Raw genomic sequence first — 19,503 nt, 5'->3', positions numbered from 1 at the left:
TTTATACAATAAAGGAATATTAAACTTGCAATGTTGTCTAGCCTCAGTCTCTAGAAGTATATCAAATGGAATCTATCACAGAAAATATTTATTAAAAATGTGAATGAACATGAATAATAAATATCAGGAGTAGCCATTACCTATTGAAACCATCACTTATCACAAAGAAGGAAATATTGTCACTATTTCTCTTTCCATAAATCTTATTCAGGGGTCCAGCCTTCCCATGAACTGACACGAGTTGTTTACTATCTAGACCAAAATTTTCTCCAACTGTTGACAAGCCAATCACAAGGGTACACAGCAGGGCATGAGACAATTTCTTCCACTAATCTTTTACGCAATTTCTCCTACATATCTTGGCAGGAAGCCTGTAACAGTTTGAACAGAGTTGTGCACAATATGTGCAGCGCAGCCAAAACTCATTAAGTGCCTTTGTCTCATGCATCTTGTGAAACACAATATTGCACCCCTGATGAGCAATGCCTCTAAATGTTATGTTAACATTAAGATCACCAGAAACCATTAATTTACTAGTCAAAGTACATCTCTCAGCAGCATTTAGGCAATGTTCTAGGGAATGATCTGCCTATCACCAAATATAAATGAAATTTTAATGACTGTTTTCCAGGTACTTCAGACACAGGCTAAGAAAGTGTTCTAGAGTGTACTTAATGACTAACTGATTGCAGGATGAGACTTTAAACTTTAATTTAAATGTAACACATTTTATACATTTTTCCAGGTATGAACAGGGTCTTCATAGCACTCTGGCTTTATTAAAAGACCACCTTCTTTCAGAAAATTAAGGGAAGTCTTCAATTTTCAGCTCAAGCTTCTATTTATTTATGTCTATAGCCAGGTCCACCTTTTACTTTGCCTTCAGTGCAATCATTCCCCATCTGTATTTCCCCATGTTAAAGTCTACTCCCAGAATGTCTTTATTATCCCAAATGAAGCCTGCTATCAGCCATTTCTCTCTCTTTCCAACTCCTCTTGAAAATGCAACCCATCGAGGAATTATCTCTGATTAGCAAGAAGGCAAAATGAACTCCTTTAACCTCCTTTGTTAAACATTCTCAATTGATCCTTAGCATCACAAAATGCAGTTCTCTCTTTCCTGTTCCACACATAAATATATTCAATATTTAAACTTACATTTTAAAATTACACTTGATTTTTCCTGTCCTAAATTATAAACCAAAAGCTACCAGGTTCTTTGCTTGACGGCATAGAATCTAGATTATCACCATATACCAAGAGGCATTCAACAAGTGTAAACCATTATCTACAAAATTTGATAAACATAAATAATTAACCTAGTTAAACAAAATACTAAAAAGTTATATTCCTCAACATCAGTGATTTCTTCAACTCAATGATCTAACTTCCTTATTGTCTGTCTTTATCTGAGACACGTGCCTGATTGACAAGTGAGCAATCCTTTATCGTTCAATGACAAAATCAAATAAACTACATGACAATCTGAGCAGTAAGGCAAAAATTGATCTTTAAAGCTGACAAAAAAAAATCAACAAAAAATAGATCAATTTAGTCAATAACTGTGGACAAGGCCATCACATGCAGGTCAAAATTCAACTGCATTCGATCTAACGATCATGAGGTCACTTTTTCCTTTTACCATTTGCTAAATTCTATTCACCCAGGCTCCCTTGACTCAATTTTTAAAAATATTTTAAGGCAATGACAATGATAATATAGCATTTATTGATTTGTAAAATAATTCTGATTCAGAAAATAGTTATAACATGACACATTTTTATTGGCTTTGTTTCTTATAGACAGTGGACTAAGACATGAAAGCATATTTTACAAGCGTAAAATCCTCATATTTTGAGCCCCACCACAAAAGAAAATACAGCCTCCTGATTTGCTGATGGACAGTATTAAAGGAGAAGGCAAATAAAATGATTTGCACAAGCAGCTGAGCTCATCATTCAATAGAATCCATAAGAATGATAGGTCATGTGCCACAATGGTTATCTTTGGAGAGCTGAACATGGCAATATTATAGGATCAGCCTTATTCAGATTTTGTGACTGATGATTCAGAAAGAGTCAGGCCAGAAACAAATGAAGGCTTGCAACAACTTCTCAAAAGTTAGGTGCTCTGGGAATTTTGTATCAACTGCAACTTTTTTTACTAAAAAGATGTTTTCAAGGCCCCAATAAAGAAGGGTTAAAAAAATACGGAAGTTCAAATGAATGTTTGCCCCTAAAAAACAAAGTTAGATAAAACAATCAAATAAAAACCTGGAGAAAAGACATCACAGCATGAAGCTAAAACATGATGACTGAAGGTTGATTCTGAAGCCAGGCTGCCTGGGGTCAAATTCTAGCTCTAGCACTTTCTAGCTGAGTGATTAGGGGAAGTTTCTTAACTAGTCTTGCCTCCTTTCTCTCAAGAGGCAAATAGGGATAATAATAGTACCTACCTCAAAGGCTTCTGTGTTAATATAGGTACAGCTCTTGGAACAGTGCTGGGCACACAGGAAGTACTATATGTGTGATGATGATGATCATGATGACCCATAAGCTTTCATGTGACTAGTGCATTTTCTACAAGTATCACCAGATTAGTTGAGGTTCTTATGGCTTAAGCCAAAAGAGATAAGTAGCTGCTTATTTCCCATATTCCTCATGGGATGAGACCTATTCCAGTGAAGCATTCCTTTTAGAGGAGCAGTTGAAAGCCCCCACCATGAGGAGTCCTCCAGGGGTGAATAATGAATGGTCTTCAACTGCAAATTGAAGTTAAAAAAAGAAATTTCAAAATATTAAAAGTACTATGATTATAAGTTTGAAAATTAAAATAACTGCAAAAGATGAGGATGGCATTTTCTAATATGGCAATTATTGTCTGAAATGAGAGTCAATTAAAGGTCACAGGAACCTATAAAAGGCTATGAGTATTCTACTATATATTACTAATTTGGGTAAATAGCGATGGCAGTATTTGTATGCATATTGTGCAAAGAGAACATATTGCAAATATATTTCTATAGCTATGTTACACATTTTACTGCTGCGTGTCTAATGAACAAGGGAGTTCCAGTCTTTATTATTAGCATTTGCTTTACAAAGGAATTGTCAATAGACGAAAGGGGAGATCCCAGAAGTTATCCACTCTACTAATCAGCTCATTTGCTGCTGACACATGGATTAAAAAATTGCCCAACATGGAATCAGAAGCCTGTATTACAGTGTTTTAAACACTCTAGACATGGGATATAAAATGGTCAACTAGCAGTATCCTGGCAACAAATGTATTTTGAACAAGAAAAGATTTCAAAACCATTTTTGCTATGTCATAATGTTTCAAGCACTTTGCCCAAATACTCCCACCATGTAAGTACACTCCCACTGGGATGGACTGGTCAAGGATATTTGAAAATAGTTGTATCATTTTAAGTAACACATTCCTGTTGGTCCTGAATCTTACAAGGTTTGCTTTCAAACATCTTTGACAACAGGTGTTAATAAGGTAGTTATTCTCACAATTGGCTACTATTTATATATACTTAACACTAAGTATTAGAGAATACAGTGATGACATATAGAACATACTATCATTATTACTAATTTTCAATTCTTTTCTGGAGGGTCTATTGCCATTAGGGAATATTACAGTAGTTGGGAAAAATCACAATACCCTCCAGCACCACTTCTGCTGCAGCCTTCTAGAAATGCCAAATGCTGCAAGCCTCCTGGGGATGGAAACAGTTTTGCAACACGGATGAGTGCTTCATTTGGTGCCTTTGCACTTAGTCCCCAACAGAACCACTGATTATTTCTGAGGCTATTCTATTTTGAAATGATTTCTCTGACTAAAATTTATGTTGAAAAAATCACAAAGACCAAAAAAAAAATGTCATCTGTTCCCATAACACACTATTTAATAGCATTTTCTCCAAAGGACTGGCCAAGTATTTTTCCTTATGGAACATTCTTCTTACGGAAAACTATTTTAGATACGTAGAGGCATTGTTTTACAAATGAATTACGACTGGATTTCTGTGAAGATGTTAAGTTATCTATATGAGGATGACTGTTCCAGATTTTGCAGGGATTCTGGAATCTTACTTTGAAGAAAAATTCAACAGAAGAGGACATTATGGCCAGGATCACTCTGGCTAAATGGAAAACTGAAGCAATTTGCTCCTACAGACAGACTTTAAAAGAAACACCTTTAGTCAATTCTCCAGACTACTTACATAAAAATGATGTTTGGAGTTTGATTCAACTAGAAAACCTTCACCTTTTCTTCAGTTATTTGATTATATAGACTTGACGTTAGACAACACAGCAGAAATACAGACTTCAGGTAGATGAAACCAAATTAACACATGAACATCTAGTGTTTCCAATTCTAACAATTTCTTGGGTAACTAGATTTTATTTCACTTTCTTTGTTGATAAGAAAAATAATTATTAGTGATATATTTAAAAAATAACTAAAATCACATATCTGACAGTTTAAGATAAAATTTATGCTACATAAGTTCAAATTTTACTGCTTTTTTAATAATTTGTAAATCATGTTGACACTTTTAAGAAAACTGTCCATATTATCTAAGTCCAAATTTTACTGCTTTATTATTTCCATTATGTATTTTGGAAACGGAAATCTTTTGACCTTACAATAACCAAGTAATAAAATAAAGTAGTAAAAGAAATTGAAAAGCCATGCATCTCTTTATTTCAGACCCTTAAGATGAAAGTCAGAAAAAAAAACTGATGACTTCCATTCACAACCAATAGAAAAGGAAGAAAATTCCCCTTTACCCTGAAAGCACAATGCTAGATCATTATGAATAAAAACGTATAAGCTCTGGTTGATCAATATAATGGGTAGTTACTGTTGTGCTGATATTTTTAATGGCTTAACCTGGATGGCACTACCTTTCTTTACCTGTTTTATGTGAGAAATTACTTGGCTATTTACTAAACTTATTTCCCAAAAGAGTGCTTATTATTCTGGGAACACTACATTACACTGTATCATAAAGAAAAACAGGAAAAGATAATGCCCTCCACCTTTGAAATCTCAATAACATGTTAATGTTAACAATAATCTGCTCTTTCTTATTATCAGTGGTAACGCAAATATTGAAAACGTTTGTTTGACAGAAATCCAACAAGAAGCTGAAGTAACATGCCAGAAATGTGTCAAAAACATTGTGGAAAGAAAACTACAATAAAAAATGTGGGAACCCTTTACACAATAAATTCCTAGCATTTTAAAGAAGGCTTTATTACTAGCACTCACACAATCTTTCAACAATTACCATGGTGTCTGCTAATCAACACTCAGTAACTAAAATTGCTAGGGACAAAAACAATGCCCATTCCTATGAAAATATTCAGTTAAGGAGTTTAAAAGTATAAGAACTTTATGCTTTTTTTCTTACATCAAAGTTTTTTGTTGTTTATTTTTTTATTGAGGTAACATTGATTTATAACATTATATAAATTTCAGCTGTACATCACTATATTTTGATTTCTGTGTAGACTATATCATGTTCACCACCCATACACATGTGCCCTATCACCCCTCTTGCCCTCCTTCCTCTCTTCTTCCCCTCTGGTAACGGACAAATGGACAAAGAAGACGTGGTATATATATATATATACAATGGAATACTACTCAGCCATAAAAAAGATGAAATCTTGCCATTTGCAACAACATGGATGGACTTTGAGAATATTATGCTAAGCGAAATAAGTCAGATGGAGAAAGTCAAATACCGTATGATTTCATTCACAAGTGGAAGATAAAAACAATAAGACCTTTTCCTTAATATTACTTATTACATATTATATGAAATAGAAATACTAATAAAAAAATGAAATAGAATACTAATCCTGAGAAGTAACCACTTAAAATATAAAAATACCACATCCAAATCTACTTCTGCTCTGTGCTCTTATTCCTCCGACTTGGCTCCCTGTACAAGTCCAATCCATGTCCAAGCTTGTTTAAACATATCAAACTTCTCATGGTTTAAATATGAAATGGTACTGTGAAACATATCCTGTTATTCAAGTTTTTCATACTAGAGAACCTGGCTTCAGGCAGACCCAAAGCCCTGCCCTGTCAGAGGAGGATTCTGCAGGCCTCCCCTCTTCTAAATCCACCTCACTGGAGTGAACAAGCCACTAAAGAAAGCTTGCATCCCTGAAATATTGCTTAGCCTTTGTATTGGACTATAGGGCATTATCAATATCTATTCAGAGATGCAGTCCACCTGTATTTCACCTGTATTGGTTTCCATTATTACATCTATTATATGCTGTTCTTTTCAAACTTATTTATGTAAGGGAAAATCGAAAGTCCTCACCCACTAAGCAGACCAAACTCCTAAGCTCAACATATTTTCATCTTCTAGGTATTCATGGTCAAAGACTGACCTTCAATGAAAGAGTAAAAGGATCAAATGAGGGAAAGCAACAAAAAATATATTGCAGTTCAATATAGGCTTTAGTTTAGAAAGTCAAGGAGATTGTCACTTAAGAGAGAACTTCTGCCTCACAACAAATCAAAGTGTATTTTCTCTGACTAGTTCCTTAACTGAAGTGAAAACATAATTTGGATCATTTCTTGAACATACTAAAGCAACCAGTAAATTGAGTCAATCAGCCATGAAGAGTAAAACAAGCGTTAATGTAATTGATATTAATCAAATCCACTGCAATTATGTAAATGTAGCTTTGAATTCTATGTGTCATTTTATATGCTACTGGTGCTTTGAGAGAACCTATGAATTTCTAAACCCAAAGGCTCTAAGAATGCCTGAAAGGTGTTGACACCGCCATCAGCTGTGTTCCCAGCTGACTTAGGTACTACAGGCTTAAAGCTACTCTTGCCACGTCTCACAAATAAAGCTGTGGTTGACTCCATCCTAGTCCTGTGGTTAAGCACAATTAGATAAACAAGCATAATTTATCCCTCACATTACATTAACAGCTGACGAACTGAGGTTCTTTATTTGCATACAGGGGCACGAGAGGAAAGAAAGCACTGAATTGTCCTTCACTATGCAGCCCTGAAATCTATTTTTGTAGATGAGCCCTTTGAGATGCCTTTTGGATAAGGGCTCAAATTCTTAAACCAAAAATGCAGTAGTCTATGGCAAAGAGAGAGTTTGACTGTGAATGAGACAAAATAAAAACCTCTGGGGGCTAAGGAAATGCTTTAAAACTAGAATAAGAAAATTGTGTATCTGTCACATATTATAAAAACATAACTTCAGAATCATCCGTCTCTGTTTTTGGTTTTGAAATTTTAAGTTTGAGTCAAAAACTATTGCTCAGTCATATCTTTCTCTCTGCCTAAAACTATTGCTCAGTCATATCTTTCTCTCTGCCTATTGCAGAGATATATCTCATGTGATGTAACAAGATGAAGGCTGTTAAGGCAGCTGCTCAAAATAAAAGGTCTCTAAAAAGCAATAGCTTCAGCTGTATCAAGTCTTCCCTGTGGAGCCATATTCAGACACATGAGCCAAATTCATATCATGTGTCTTCTTCCTCTTGTACAAATGAAAAGCAAAAACACTGGGGGAAAGACAATAAAATCAACATTAGGCCAGTCAAACCAACTTAAATTATTTCAGCACAAATTATTGAATTTTATGTAATGGAGTCACCCAAAAATATGTATTCCTATAAAGTGACCATCTTTGACAACAGATATCGTTATTTAACTTACGGCCTGTCTTCAATTTAGAATCTATGACTATTTAATGTCACCCGTTTTAGACAATAAATGGACTCTTCCATACAAACACAAAGCATCAAAACTATACCCGGCCTGCTCTTCCAGTCAAGGCAGCTCTGTTGTGAGGTGATCTAGGCAGCCACCAAGGACTCCGTAGATGAAGTTTCAAATGATACACTCAATTTCACTCTCACTTCACGGAATCATGAACAAAATTTAGTTTTCCCAATATTTGATAAAACAAGTATTTTGCTTCCTTCTATTAGAATTTTAAATAACAAGGTAAACAAGTGTACCAGCTAAGCAAGAATATTATCAAGTCAAAAAATGACTTTTTCTAGGAGTCTCACTAACTCTAGAACCCCCTTTATTTCGAATGGATAACATTTGAGAAAAATGATTAGCCTCAAACCAAATGACTAGTATATCTGGGCATATTCACCAAAGCTATGAAGTTCAGTTCAGAATTCTGTCATTTTATTTCAGTCACCAAATTCTTTACGACTGAATCTATTTCCTAATATCATATGTATAAATGACGATAAATGGCTTGGAAAAACCAAAAAGCCAAAAACACTCATATTCTTTGAGCCAACGATCCAGTGCCAGAGAATTTATCCTACGGAAATTGAAAACAACAGCACCAAAATAAGCATATGCACAAACATGCTAAATTCATTGCTATTTTAGGGGGAAGACACTTCTACACGTTTGCTAAATTATTCTGTATTCATTATATGGTATATTTTGTAGCTATTAAAAGTAAGGAAAGGCATATTTTCTTATATGTAATAAGCGAAAGACAATAGTTGAAGTTGCTGTTTATGTTTGCCCACCTCTCAGTGCTACCTAGTGTGCTCCCTCAACTTTCTTGAGAACTGCTTGTATTCTGGTCACCACTAATTTCCTAATTGTTAAATTCTGTGCCACTGTCAACCTGTTGTTTTGGTTGACTTCAACACGATGCAAAATGAACTCAACCTTTTCTGTCATCACCCTCCAATTCTCCACTCCCTCCTTACCACATATACTTTGCTCCTCTTCTTGTATTCTCTAGTCAGAAATTTGGGGGTCTTCCCAAATTATCTAAAATTATCTCCTAAGTATGAGTTCTTCTCTATATCCTGCACCAAGCTGATATGCACCCTCAAGATCTCTTCCATAAGCTACTGCAATTGCTTCCCTGCTCATCTCTCTACTTCCAGTTCCTTCCCAGCCTAATTCACCCTCTACCTTCCCACCATGCGCTCTTTCAAAACTATATTTCTCATCCTGTCACTTTCTCTCTAAAATTGTTGACTCTTTCAAATTAAGACAAGCTCAAACAGTCTGTATGGCACACAAGAACTTTCTTGCATCTCTCCTGTTCTCAGCATCCTCACTTCTCCTTGCTATGTGCAATACCCTGTGCTCCCACTTACACTGAACCACTTCCGTCTCCCATAGATTCTGCACATATTGGAATCTCTGCCTGCAATGTCTTTTCTCACCTCATTTGCCCCACTGACTCTCCTGTGTCCCCTTTTACAATTCTACAGCACTCTTCACATACTTCTAAATTAACTGTGTACATGTGCATCTCTTCCACTACATTATGACCTCCTCTGGTCAGGCATTGTGTCATATTCATTTTTGTATCCCCAACTACATTATAGCACCTGATATTCAGTAGAAACTTAAGAAATATTTCTTGAATGAATGAACAAATAAATGGATAAATGAAGAACCTGCAACTATGTAAAATATGCATACATGTGGGCAAAGACTGGAAGTAAATGTGGGAAAAAGAAAAGTTAACTTCTGGAAACTGGATTAAAGGCATTTTTTTCTAATGCTGATTAGCAATACTCTCATTGTTCATAGTACTGGTAACTTCTGTATCTATTAATGCAAAATTAGTAGGTTTTTTTGAGAAAATTTTTAGGCCAAATATATTTTCTGTATAAAGAATGATTGGCCCAGAGTCACAATATGCAAAATCATTCAAGATATTAGAATCTTGGGAAGTTTTTTCCTTATTTAAAATGTATAGGCAATTTCCAAAAGGTTAGCTTAAGGTTTCCATCCTAAGTAGCCACCTTTGCAAGTTCATATATGCAGTTGTGTCTATATGCAGAATATGAAATTGCAAATGGGAATGAAACACTCATCCATCAAACATCAAATACTAACCGAGTCCAGGAAACACTCTGCATTTCCAATTATGCTATATTACTTTACATATCCCAAGCTCCCAGAAGATAGAACAATTACTTGTGAGAAAGAATAAGATATGCTTTCTTTGATTTTATATATACGAAGTAAAGAAGAATAGCAAGAATGTGCTATTAGATACTCTCTTTTTAATCCACCATGACTAGTCACGAATCTCAACTGATAATATTTTCCATAAGAATATTCTGTCCTTTATCATTAGCTAAAGTTACAATAACAACAACAAAAAAAAAACCTTCCATTACTACTGATACATAAAATCATATAGGAGCAGGAACCTAAATATCTTAAATATATTTTACTGCTTACTAGAAAAACTAAATGATAGCAATAAATTCCCTCTATGCTGGCTGAAATGCTCCCATCTTAGCCTGAGAAGCTTAGCACTATAAAAGACTACAGAGATTATCTAGTTGAATGCTTCTAACATTTTGCACGTTCATATTTAAGCAGGATACTATGGATGGGAAGTTACTATATAGTGAACCATACAGGGCACTACGCTTAAAATCTTAGGCATCAAAATCTTGAGGAAAATACAAAAGGAGCCATACAAATCCTGTAACGTAATTTCAACTGTTGTAAGATTTTGAGTAGTTGTAGGAAAAAAAAGGTGTTCAAATCTTAAAGAAAGTCTGCCCCAAATACTTTATTTACAGAATTATCAAATTAATAACAAGTTGCAGCCCATAGCATGTTAAATATCACATTTCCTTTCAAAATATGAGGCTCTACAGCCTTGCTCTGGGATTGGTCGCCTGGGGTCACTGGGATTGGAGAATGTATGTGGCTGTGCCTTTAGATCGGCTCAAATAGGTCTGGGCTTCAATCTCTGTCCCTGTCTCTGCTCTCCTCCTCTTTCCTCCTCCTGCCTCATAAACGGCTGGGCTCAAAACCTGGATTCTCCTTCCTCAGGCCCCTCTCCAGATCCCTCTACACCCTGCAGGAAGCTGTCCCCTGCAGCAGCTGTCCTGGCCTCGGGGCAGCTGGGTTAGGGCTTCTGGCCCTCTCGAGACTCTAACCTTACCTTGGTTTGTTCATTGGAGCCTGGGGCGTCCTTCTCCATTTCAATCTGGCCTCTGGCTGGCAGGGACGATGGCGGCTCTGCCTGTCCCTCCTCCTCTTTAGTACAGCAGTCTTCTCTTTGGTCTTATTTCTTTTCCGTTTTTCTTGTTCGTGCTGTTCTGAGCGTGCTTCGTCTTCAGCGCCTTCAGAGGAAGTGGACGAGGGGGTCTGAGGCCGGCAGCCCTTCTCCCAGAGCTCTCTGGTGGCGGCATCCCGGGCCTCCGCGGCCCGAGGGGGGCGGTAGTGGGACACGTGGTCGACTCGGATAGTTCTTCCCTTGATTTGGATTCCATTAAAATTGTCAACGGCCAAAATTGTACTCCTCTGGTCTTCATAACAGACAAAACAGAATCCTTTAGACTTCCCTGTCTTCTTGTCGCGCACGAGATTAATGTTAACAATCTCCCCGTACTGGGAGAACACACACAGGATGTCTCCTTCGGTCAGTCCGTAAGGAAGCCCTCCCAGGAAGACCCAGGCGCTGGCCTTGTACGCCGAGTGCCAGGACGCCTTGGCTGTCACGGCAGTGGCGGCCTCCCGTTCATTCAGCTCGCTAACCAGCTTCACCTTGGTTAACGGGTTCATCTCCTCGGGCTGGGGCCCACACAATGGCAGCCCCCGGCTGCACAACGCCCACTTCCGGTGGACGCAGGAGGGCGCTGCTTCCGGGGGGGGGGGCCTTCAGGGCGAGTGCCCTGCCCCGCCCTCTCCACGCACCCTCAGCTGCCGTTTAAGTTTCAACTTTTGGGGGGCTTTACCATGCAGAAGTGTACTAATGCTCACTAGTTTGAAAGCTCTAATCTATTTTAGTTTCAAAATGAGATGACTAGGTTGAAACAAAGGTTTCTGCTCTGAAATCATGTCTGATCACGGAAGTTGGAACTACCATGTTTTTTTCCTTATTATAAATCCTTTTGAGAGCCTACAATGTGCTAGTTTCACTTTGGTCAAATTATGAAGAGTAAATATTTGATATGTTACAAGGCGGGAAGGAAGACTGATCTTTACTTAATATGTACTCATTGTTAGCGTTCTCCAGAGAAACAGAACCAATAAGATGTAGATAGATGATTGATAGGTAGGTAGGTAGGTAGGTAAGTAGATAGATAGACATATATCTATCTGTGTATAAAGAGATTTATTATAAGGAATTGGCTCATGTGATTACAGAAGCTGAGAAGTCCCAAGATCTGCAGTTGGCAGGCTGGAGACCCAGGACAGCTGATGTGTAGTTGATTGTGTAGTTCCAGTCTGAGAGCTGGGAGGCTCAAGACCCAAAAACAGCAACGTTTTAGTTCTAGTCAAAGGCCGGAAAAGACTGATGTCCCAGCTCAAAGCAGTCAGGCAAGAGTTTCCTCTTACTCAAGGAAGGGTCAGCCTTTTTGTTCTATTCAGGCCTTCAATTGATTGGATGAGGGCCACTCACACTGGGGAGGACAATCTGCTTTACTCAGTCTACCAATTCAAATGTTACTCCAAAAACACCCTCACAGACACACGCAAAATAATGTTTGACCAAATATCTGTTCACCTCATAGCCTAGTCAAGTTGACACAAAATTAACCATCATATCCATCATGTTTCCAGACTGAATTAGCCCCCAAGCCAGGGATAATTGTACTCCCCATTTTCATACTTATTTCATTGATGTAGAGAGTGATCCTTTGCTCTCAAAGACGGCAGTTCTTAGGGTGAATGCAATGCACATTTGTGCACACAGCCGAAAATGGCAATGAGTAACAAATACCTACTAACATATGCAGTGGCTCCAGTGTGTAGCTCTAGCAGCATTTTGCAGAGCTTTAGTTTGATTTGATTTCTTAAAATAAGCCACTTAATTTCTGTGAAACTACTGCTACTTCTGTAACCCACAAGTCTATAAGAGCTGTGATTTTTTTCCCAAAAGGTGTGCCTCACTGAGTATATCAAGTCATATGATGGTAGTCACACTTGAAAGCTCCATGAAACAGTCACTTAGGTGTAATACTCATACTCAACCTAGTCATATGTCCAACCTATTAGATTTGAAACTCAGAAAATAATTGCACACTTGTCATTCTGCCTTTGTTATTTCATTTCTATCATTATTGCTAGCACAGATGAAAGGACTCAAAAGTGGCACATAATGGTTAGAGAAGTTGAATAAGTCTTAGAAGCCCCTTCATGCCTCTAGCACAGAAAATACACCTCTACAGTTGTTCATTTTGACCCATAATTAAAATGTCATCTTAAAGGCGAGATATATGTATTTCCTAGTAATAAGTGGACTTCTTGATTTATTTTACTTATGAAAGAGGGACTAATGGCATATGCTTCAGTGAGATGTTATCATAGATATAAATGAGAAAATGTAACCCTGTGTATTAGAGAAGGGATTTGAAAAGACTTATTCAGCTATGTACACGAGCTTAAATAATTTACCCCAAGTCTTTTCTGTCACAAACACCCAGGTTATTCTGTACCCTTAAGACCATATGGGATTTAGGAAGCAGAAGTCAACAACTTTCAGTTACAAATCTGAAAGGCATTTAGATTGAGAAACATACAATGAAAACTATCCTCTCCAGCATTGACATTACTTGTATCATCATCAACAATAACACGAGTTACAAGTGTCTCATTGAAAAAGTGATGGGAAAAGGCTTTGAAAAGCCTAGCTAAATAAGAACAGATTCCTTCTTCCTCTAAAAAAGTCCACTTCACAAAAAAAGCCATATTAGGCACAGTAGGTCCAGTGCCTAGGGCCCACAATACTGTTAGAAGTCCATGAAATGTCTTAATTCTTTAAAATCAAAAGAAAAAAATGAAGTTCATGTCAAAGAAAATGTTTTATTATATAATAAACTTTATATCAATACAATCATAAAACATAATTTTTTAATAATTTTTTTAGGGATCATGGGGCCCATGAAGATAAAAGTGCGTAGATCCCATAAAAGTCATAATGTGGCCCTGCTTTCAAAAGCCATGTTTACCCTATGTAGCATTGCCTCTCTGGCGTTAGCTGATTGAAATAGGGATAGATATTGACCTATGTCAGGCCTATCAGATTCTGTCTCCAATGAGTTTGGAATTGAGATTTAAACTTATTAGTAAGTATTTGTTCATTTGTGGGGCCCTGTACCCTTGTAGGCTTTGGTGCAGTCACGTGTGTGAAAAAATGAAGAAAAATTGTCTGCAAGAGAAAGAGAGAAGAATGAGAGATGACGCAGCCTGTGAGACAGAGAGAATGAGACGTGGAGATGCTACCTGAGTTCTTGGTGCTTTCCAGTCTCTATATGCTGACGGGTGGCAGTCCAGACTTTCCTGAATTCCATGAGGTGTCCCAGTAGCCTTCCTTAAATTCTATTTTTGGCTAAGCCTTTTGAAATGATTTTCTACTAATTTTATTTTACGTTATTTTATTTTTAATTTTTATTTATTTATTTCTCGCCCAAAGCCCCAGTAGATAGTTGTATGTCATAGCTGCACATCCTTCTAGTTGCCGTATGTGGGACGCGGCCTCAGCATGGCCGGAGAAGCAGTGCGTCGGTGCGCGCCTGGGATCCGAACCCGGGCCGCCAGTAGCGGAGCACGCGCACTTAACCGCCAAGCCACGGAGCCGGCCCCTCTACTAATTTTTTTTTTTTTTTAAAGATTTTATTTATTTATTTTTCCCCCAAAGCCCTAGTAGATAGTTGTATGTCGTAGTTGCACATCCATTCTAGTTGCTGTATGTGGGACGCGGCCTCAGCATGGCCGGAGAAGCGGTGCGTCGGTGCTCGCCCGGGATCCGAACCCAGGCCGCCAGCAGCGGAGCGCGAGCACTTAACCGCTAAGCCACGGGGCCGGCCCTGCCCTCTACTAATTTTAATCTAAGAGTACTATATTAGTTTGCTAGGGCTGCTATAACAAAGTACCACAGACTGAGTGGCTTAAACAACAGAAATTTATTGTCTCACAGTGCTGGGGACTAGAAGTCTGAAATTACATTATCAGCAAGGTTGATTCCTTCTGAGGGCTTTGAAGGAAAGCTATGTTTCACACCTCTCTCTTTGGCTTACAAAGGCTATTTTCTCTCTATATCTTTTCATATTGTCTTCCCTCAATGTCTGCATCCAAATCTCCTCTTCTTACAAGTACAACAGCCGTATTGGATTAGGGCCCACCCTAATAAGCTCACTTTAACTTGATCACCTCTGTAAAGACCCTATTTCTGAATAAGGTCACCTTCTGAGGTACTCAGATTTTAACAAAAGAAGGATTTTTAACAAAAGCATTTGTGGGGGACACAATTCAACCTATAACAAGTACTAAAACAAGAGGTCAAATGTAAATTAAATTGTAGAGTGCCCATGTGTTACTGTCATTGATATTTTTGGATATATTTCTTCCCTTTTTATTGAATTTTAATTTTTAAAAGGTACTTCATATGTTTTCTCCTCCTTCTCCTAAATTTGGCTCCCATAAACTGTATTTTTCCCATAAATTACTTAAGGTCTTAAATTTCCAAAACATGATACAATATCTCATAATAGCAAAGAACGTGGACTCTAGAGTGAGAGTCTGTGAGTTGAAAGCCTGCCTCTGCCACTATAGTGCAGTCATCGGCAATCTATTTAATCTCTTTGCATCTCAGTTTCCATGGCTATAAAGTAAAAATAAAAAGAGTACCTTACTCTTAGGGGTGGTATGAAGATTAAATTAATTGAGGGCTTGGCCCGGTGGCGCAAGCGGTTAAGTGCATGCTCTGCTGCAGCGGCCCGGCCTTCGCCGGTTTGGATCCGAGGTGTGCACAGATGCACTGCTTGTCAGGCCATGCTGTGGCAGCATCCCATATAAAGTGGAGGAAGATGGGCATGGATGTTAGCCCAGGGCCAGTCTTCCTCAGCAAAAAGAGGAGGATTGGCAGATGTTAGCTCAGGGCTGATCTTCCTCACACAAAAAAATAAAAATAAATAAATAAATAAATGAATATGGGCTGCTGGAGAGGCTCTTTAAAAAAAAAATTAATTGCTATATGTAAAGTGCTTGGCACAGAGCAAGTGCCATCTAAGGGCTGACTATTATATTGTAGAGACTGAGCCCTTGCTCAAGCACTGGCCTTCTTTCATGATCTTTGCCCTTTAAGATGGTCATAAGGCAAACCTCAGTTGCTGACTGCCTTCTTTGGGTAAGTATTAGGAGCATAGCCTCCCCGGAGGCCAGGTTGCCTGGGTCCAGATTTGCCACTTACTTCCCCAGGAACACAGAGTACCTATGTAACTTCACTTTCCTCATCTGCGAAATGTAGATGATAGGTAATGGTACCTACTGTAAGGAGTTTGTTGTCACAATTGAATGAGTTAATTTATGCAAAGCATTCAGTACATACAAAGCGTACACTTACGTTAGTTATCATCATTACCATTAGATGAATAAATCAGGGGGCAATCTCTGACACTGACCGGAGCAGCCAGCGACACAGCACTGACCCTGATGAAGCTCATGGCCAGACCGCTGCTGGACTCCAGAGAGTCTTGTAAATTTTCAGATACTCTCTACTTTCTTATAATTTATAGTCAGGGTAAAAGCCCTAATTTGAATAGCTTTGGCCTATGTATAAATACCATTTAGTTTTCTTTTTTGGCTTGTTTTAATTTTTTTTTAAATATTACGAGAGCAATGCTTGAGAAACATGAATCTTAAATTTGTCACTTTATTGTAAGTTAAAGGACAGATAGGGCCGGCTCCGTGGCTTAGCGGTTAAGTGCGCGCGCTCTGATGCTGGCGGCCCGGGTTCGGATCCCGGGCACGCCCCGAGGCACCACTTCTCCGTCCAACGTGAGGCCGAGTCCCACGTACAGCAACTAGAAGGATGTGAACCTATGACATACAACTATCTACTGGGGCTTTGGGGGGAAAAACTGAATAAATAAAATCTTTAAAAAAAAAAAAAAAAAAAAAGGACAGATAAAACCTCCATGTAAAATATCTATAATCATATGCCATGCAATTAAATGTTTCTGGACCACTGTTCCCAAAGAACATGGGGAAAAATTATACACAAAACATTTATTGATATTTATATAGTATATAAAAGTACTTGAAATTTGTTGGCCTCCCTTTGGGGAAGGGAATCTAATTTTCTTATCAATTATTAAAAAAACTAATTTCCCTAAGTTGGAGAAATCACTAGAATTTATAGATAATTGATAACTATTTGATGACCACTTTCTTCAAAGTCTCTATATTTGTGACATAAAGAAAACAACAATTAGATGGAAAATATGCAAAACAAGCTCCTGTTTTATTTGCATTTCAGAGCAAGCAAATTGACAATGCAATATTGCTTTGCTGATATTATAGTGCAAGCAAGAAATTTAGTCACACCTCTGATAAAAGAGATCATTTTGGAATTGTATACTTGTATAATTGGGGGAGTCCAATACACAGAAGTAACAACATTTCCCATAATGGTGCTAATTACTGCACACTATCCATAACCTTTAGAGCATTGAGCTTAATTCAAACAAAAATAACAGATGGTGTTTCAGGAAAACAAGCCTTTATATTGCTTTCTCTTTTTTCATATGCAACTGTTAGAGAAAGCTATGTTGGAAGTTCATTGACTCCTAATTATATTTTGTTTCCTATTCTGCATTCTACATATTTCATTCCAATAACAATATAACTAAATTAATTTTAGCTTAAAGAAAGAAAGACTACTATACTGATTAAATATCATATTGGAAAACATAGTCTATTTATCTTGGCAAAAGTTCCACTCATTTGATAAGATAAAAAGAATAAGCTTTTCAAATGTATATTGTATTTCAAATCATGATTTATTATTTCATGCTCTGTGTTTGCTTTTGGAAGTTAACCGCTTCGGGAGAATTCAGACTAGAGCCAACAGAAATACTGGCTAGAGCTTAAAACAAATGACATCTTCTTACGTCAATTTGTACCATTTCCTATAAAGAAACTAACAAAGCCTGGGTAAATTTACAAAAATAATTTAGAGACTTGCAGGCAGATACACATATAGAGGATCTCTCAAGGGGGCGACATCATGATTTATAACCATCTTGTTAAACTTAAAATATATTCCTCCTGAATGTGACAACGTTACCAAGTTTTGAGAAACCTGCTGACTCAACTTTGTGGTTTTTAGTCCCTTCCCTCAGGTGACAGGGTAGACAGTTTTTCAACAGAAGACCATCTAAGTGGCTGTTGTCGTCTGGAACAGTACTAAGCAGTCCCACTTCTGATCTAAATCTCAGCTCAGCAACCAACACCATTATGCAGTCCTGCAGATTTGTCTTTACATCTACTCTTTGGCTTCCATTTTTTCTTCTCTACTTCTATGAACATTCACTTACTCCAACCAAAAGAATCGGAAATCAGTTTATTAGTGACTGAGTTAAACAGCCCAATCCCTAAATTTTTGGGAAAAGAGTGAAGTCAAATTTTTCTGTATAATCTATAGAAGCTAATATATAGCAGACCAATGTAGTATGACCTACACTATGTATTATTTTTATTAGCTACTAGTGCCTAACTTACCATCCTCCCAATAAAATAGCTGGATTTGTTTTAATCATCAATACCCTTGGGTACAAACTGTGTGAACTACTTGCCCTAATTTTGCTATTATATTGCCAGTATTAGAGAAGATGTTCTAATTTGATTTGCTGCAACATGATAATTTCAAAAGAAAAAAAATCAATGATAGTTGTTTTTTAAAGCCCAATCTGTAAACCTGGTGATATCTCTCTGGATTGATTCAGATTTGGTCCTGCTTGAAAACGACCTGTCTATATTCTCCCCTGCCTTGCTATTCTATGAGTCTCTGCTGAAAATATTCATGATTACATACCCTGTGGTCTGACTATCAAGACTGCATTATAAGTGAGTAGATATCTTTCTCAGTTATTCAGGCAGTCTTGAATTAAATGGTCTTTATGCTATTAATGTCATGTTACACAGAAGTTCCAGTGTATAGCATAAGGCCTAATGCAAATATACCAAGATCTCACCTAGCTGTGACCACCCCTCCTTGATATTATTCTTAGACTCTCACAAATAAGCTCAGGAATTTGTTCATTCCTCATATTAGAATATATGGGGCCAGAATTGGCTCATTTGATTAGACTGAGGAAGAAATTTTCACTAAACCGTGAACTCTACTTGGCAGTGGAAATGACATTTTTTCAAAATGAATCACACCACGAAAGCCATTGGTCCACTAACTCCACATCAATATAAATCCTTGCTGAGTCTAGAGATTATGTTTTCAGTTGGCCTTCCTTTTCATTACCGGAGAGCTTTAATTTCTTTTCATGACTTGGGATTCTCTCACTTTCTTTTCCTACTTTCAATGCTCTGCATATATTACACCCCTGTATTTGTCTTTGATAATGGAAAAAAAGACTCATCACTTGCCATGCTCACTCGACATATCTTCATTATCTTGGGAATATCTTCACCAAAATATATTAAAATGTCACTAGAGAAAAATGA

At 37.5% G+C, this 19,503-nt stretch overlaps 1 protein-coding gene across 1 annotated transcript in view; it reads right to left on the bottom strand.

Moving 5' to 3' along the window:
* Positions 1–11,612, bottom strand: part of LOC101398824 (RNA-binding motif protein, X-linked 2-like) — a 38,039-nt gene extending 26,427 nt beyond the window's left edge. Inside the window, 2 exon segments of the mRNA XM_087417849.1 lie at positions 10,982–11,083; positions 11,086–11,612. Coding sequence (XP_087273975.1) covers positions 10,982–11,083; positions 11,086–11,604 — 621 coding nt within the window. The 5' untranslated portion in view covers positions 11,605–11,612.
* Between the last annotated feature and the right edge of the window lie 7,891 nt (positions 11,613–19,503).

Source organism: Ceratotherium simum, chromosome 27, assembly GCF_057802395.1.
Source record: "Ceratotherium simum simum isolate JZ-2026a chromosome 27, ASM5780239v1, whole genome shotgun sequence".
Lineage (NCBI taxonomy): Eukaryota > Metazoa > Chordata > Mammalia > Perissodactyla > Rhinocerotidae > Ceratotherium > Ceratotherium simum.
This window is presented reverse-complemented; position numbering and strand designations above follow the sequence as displayed.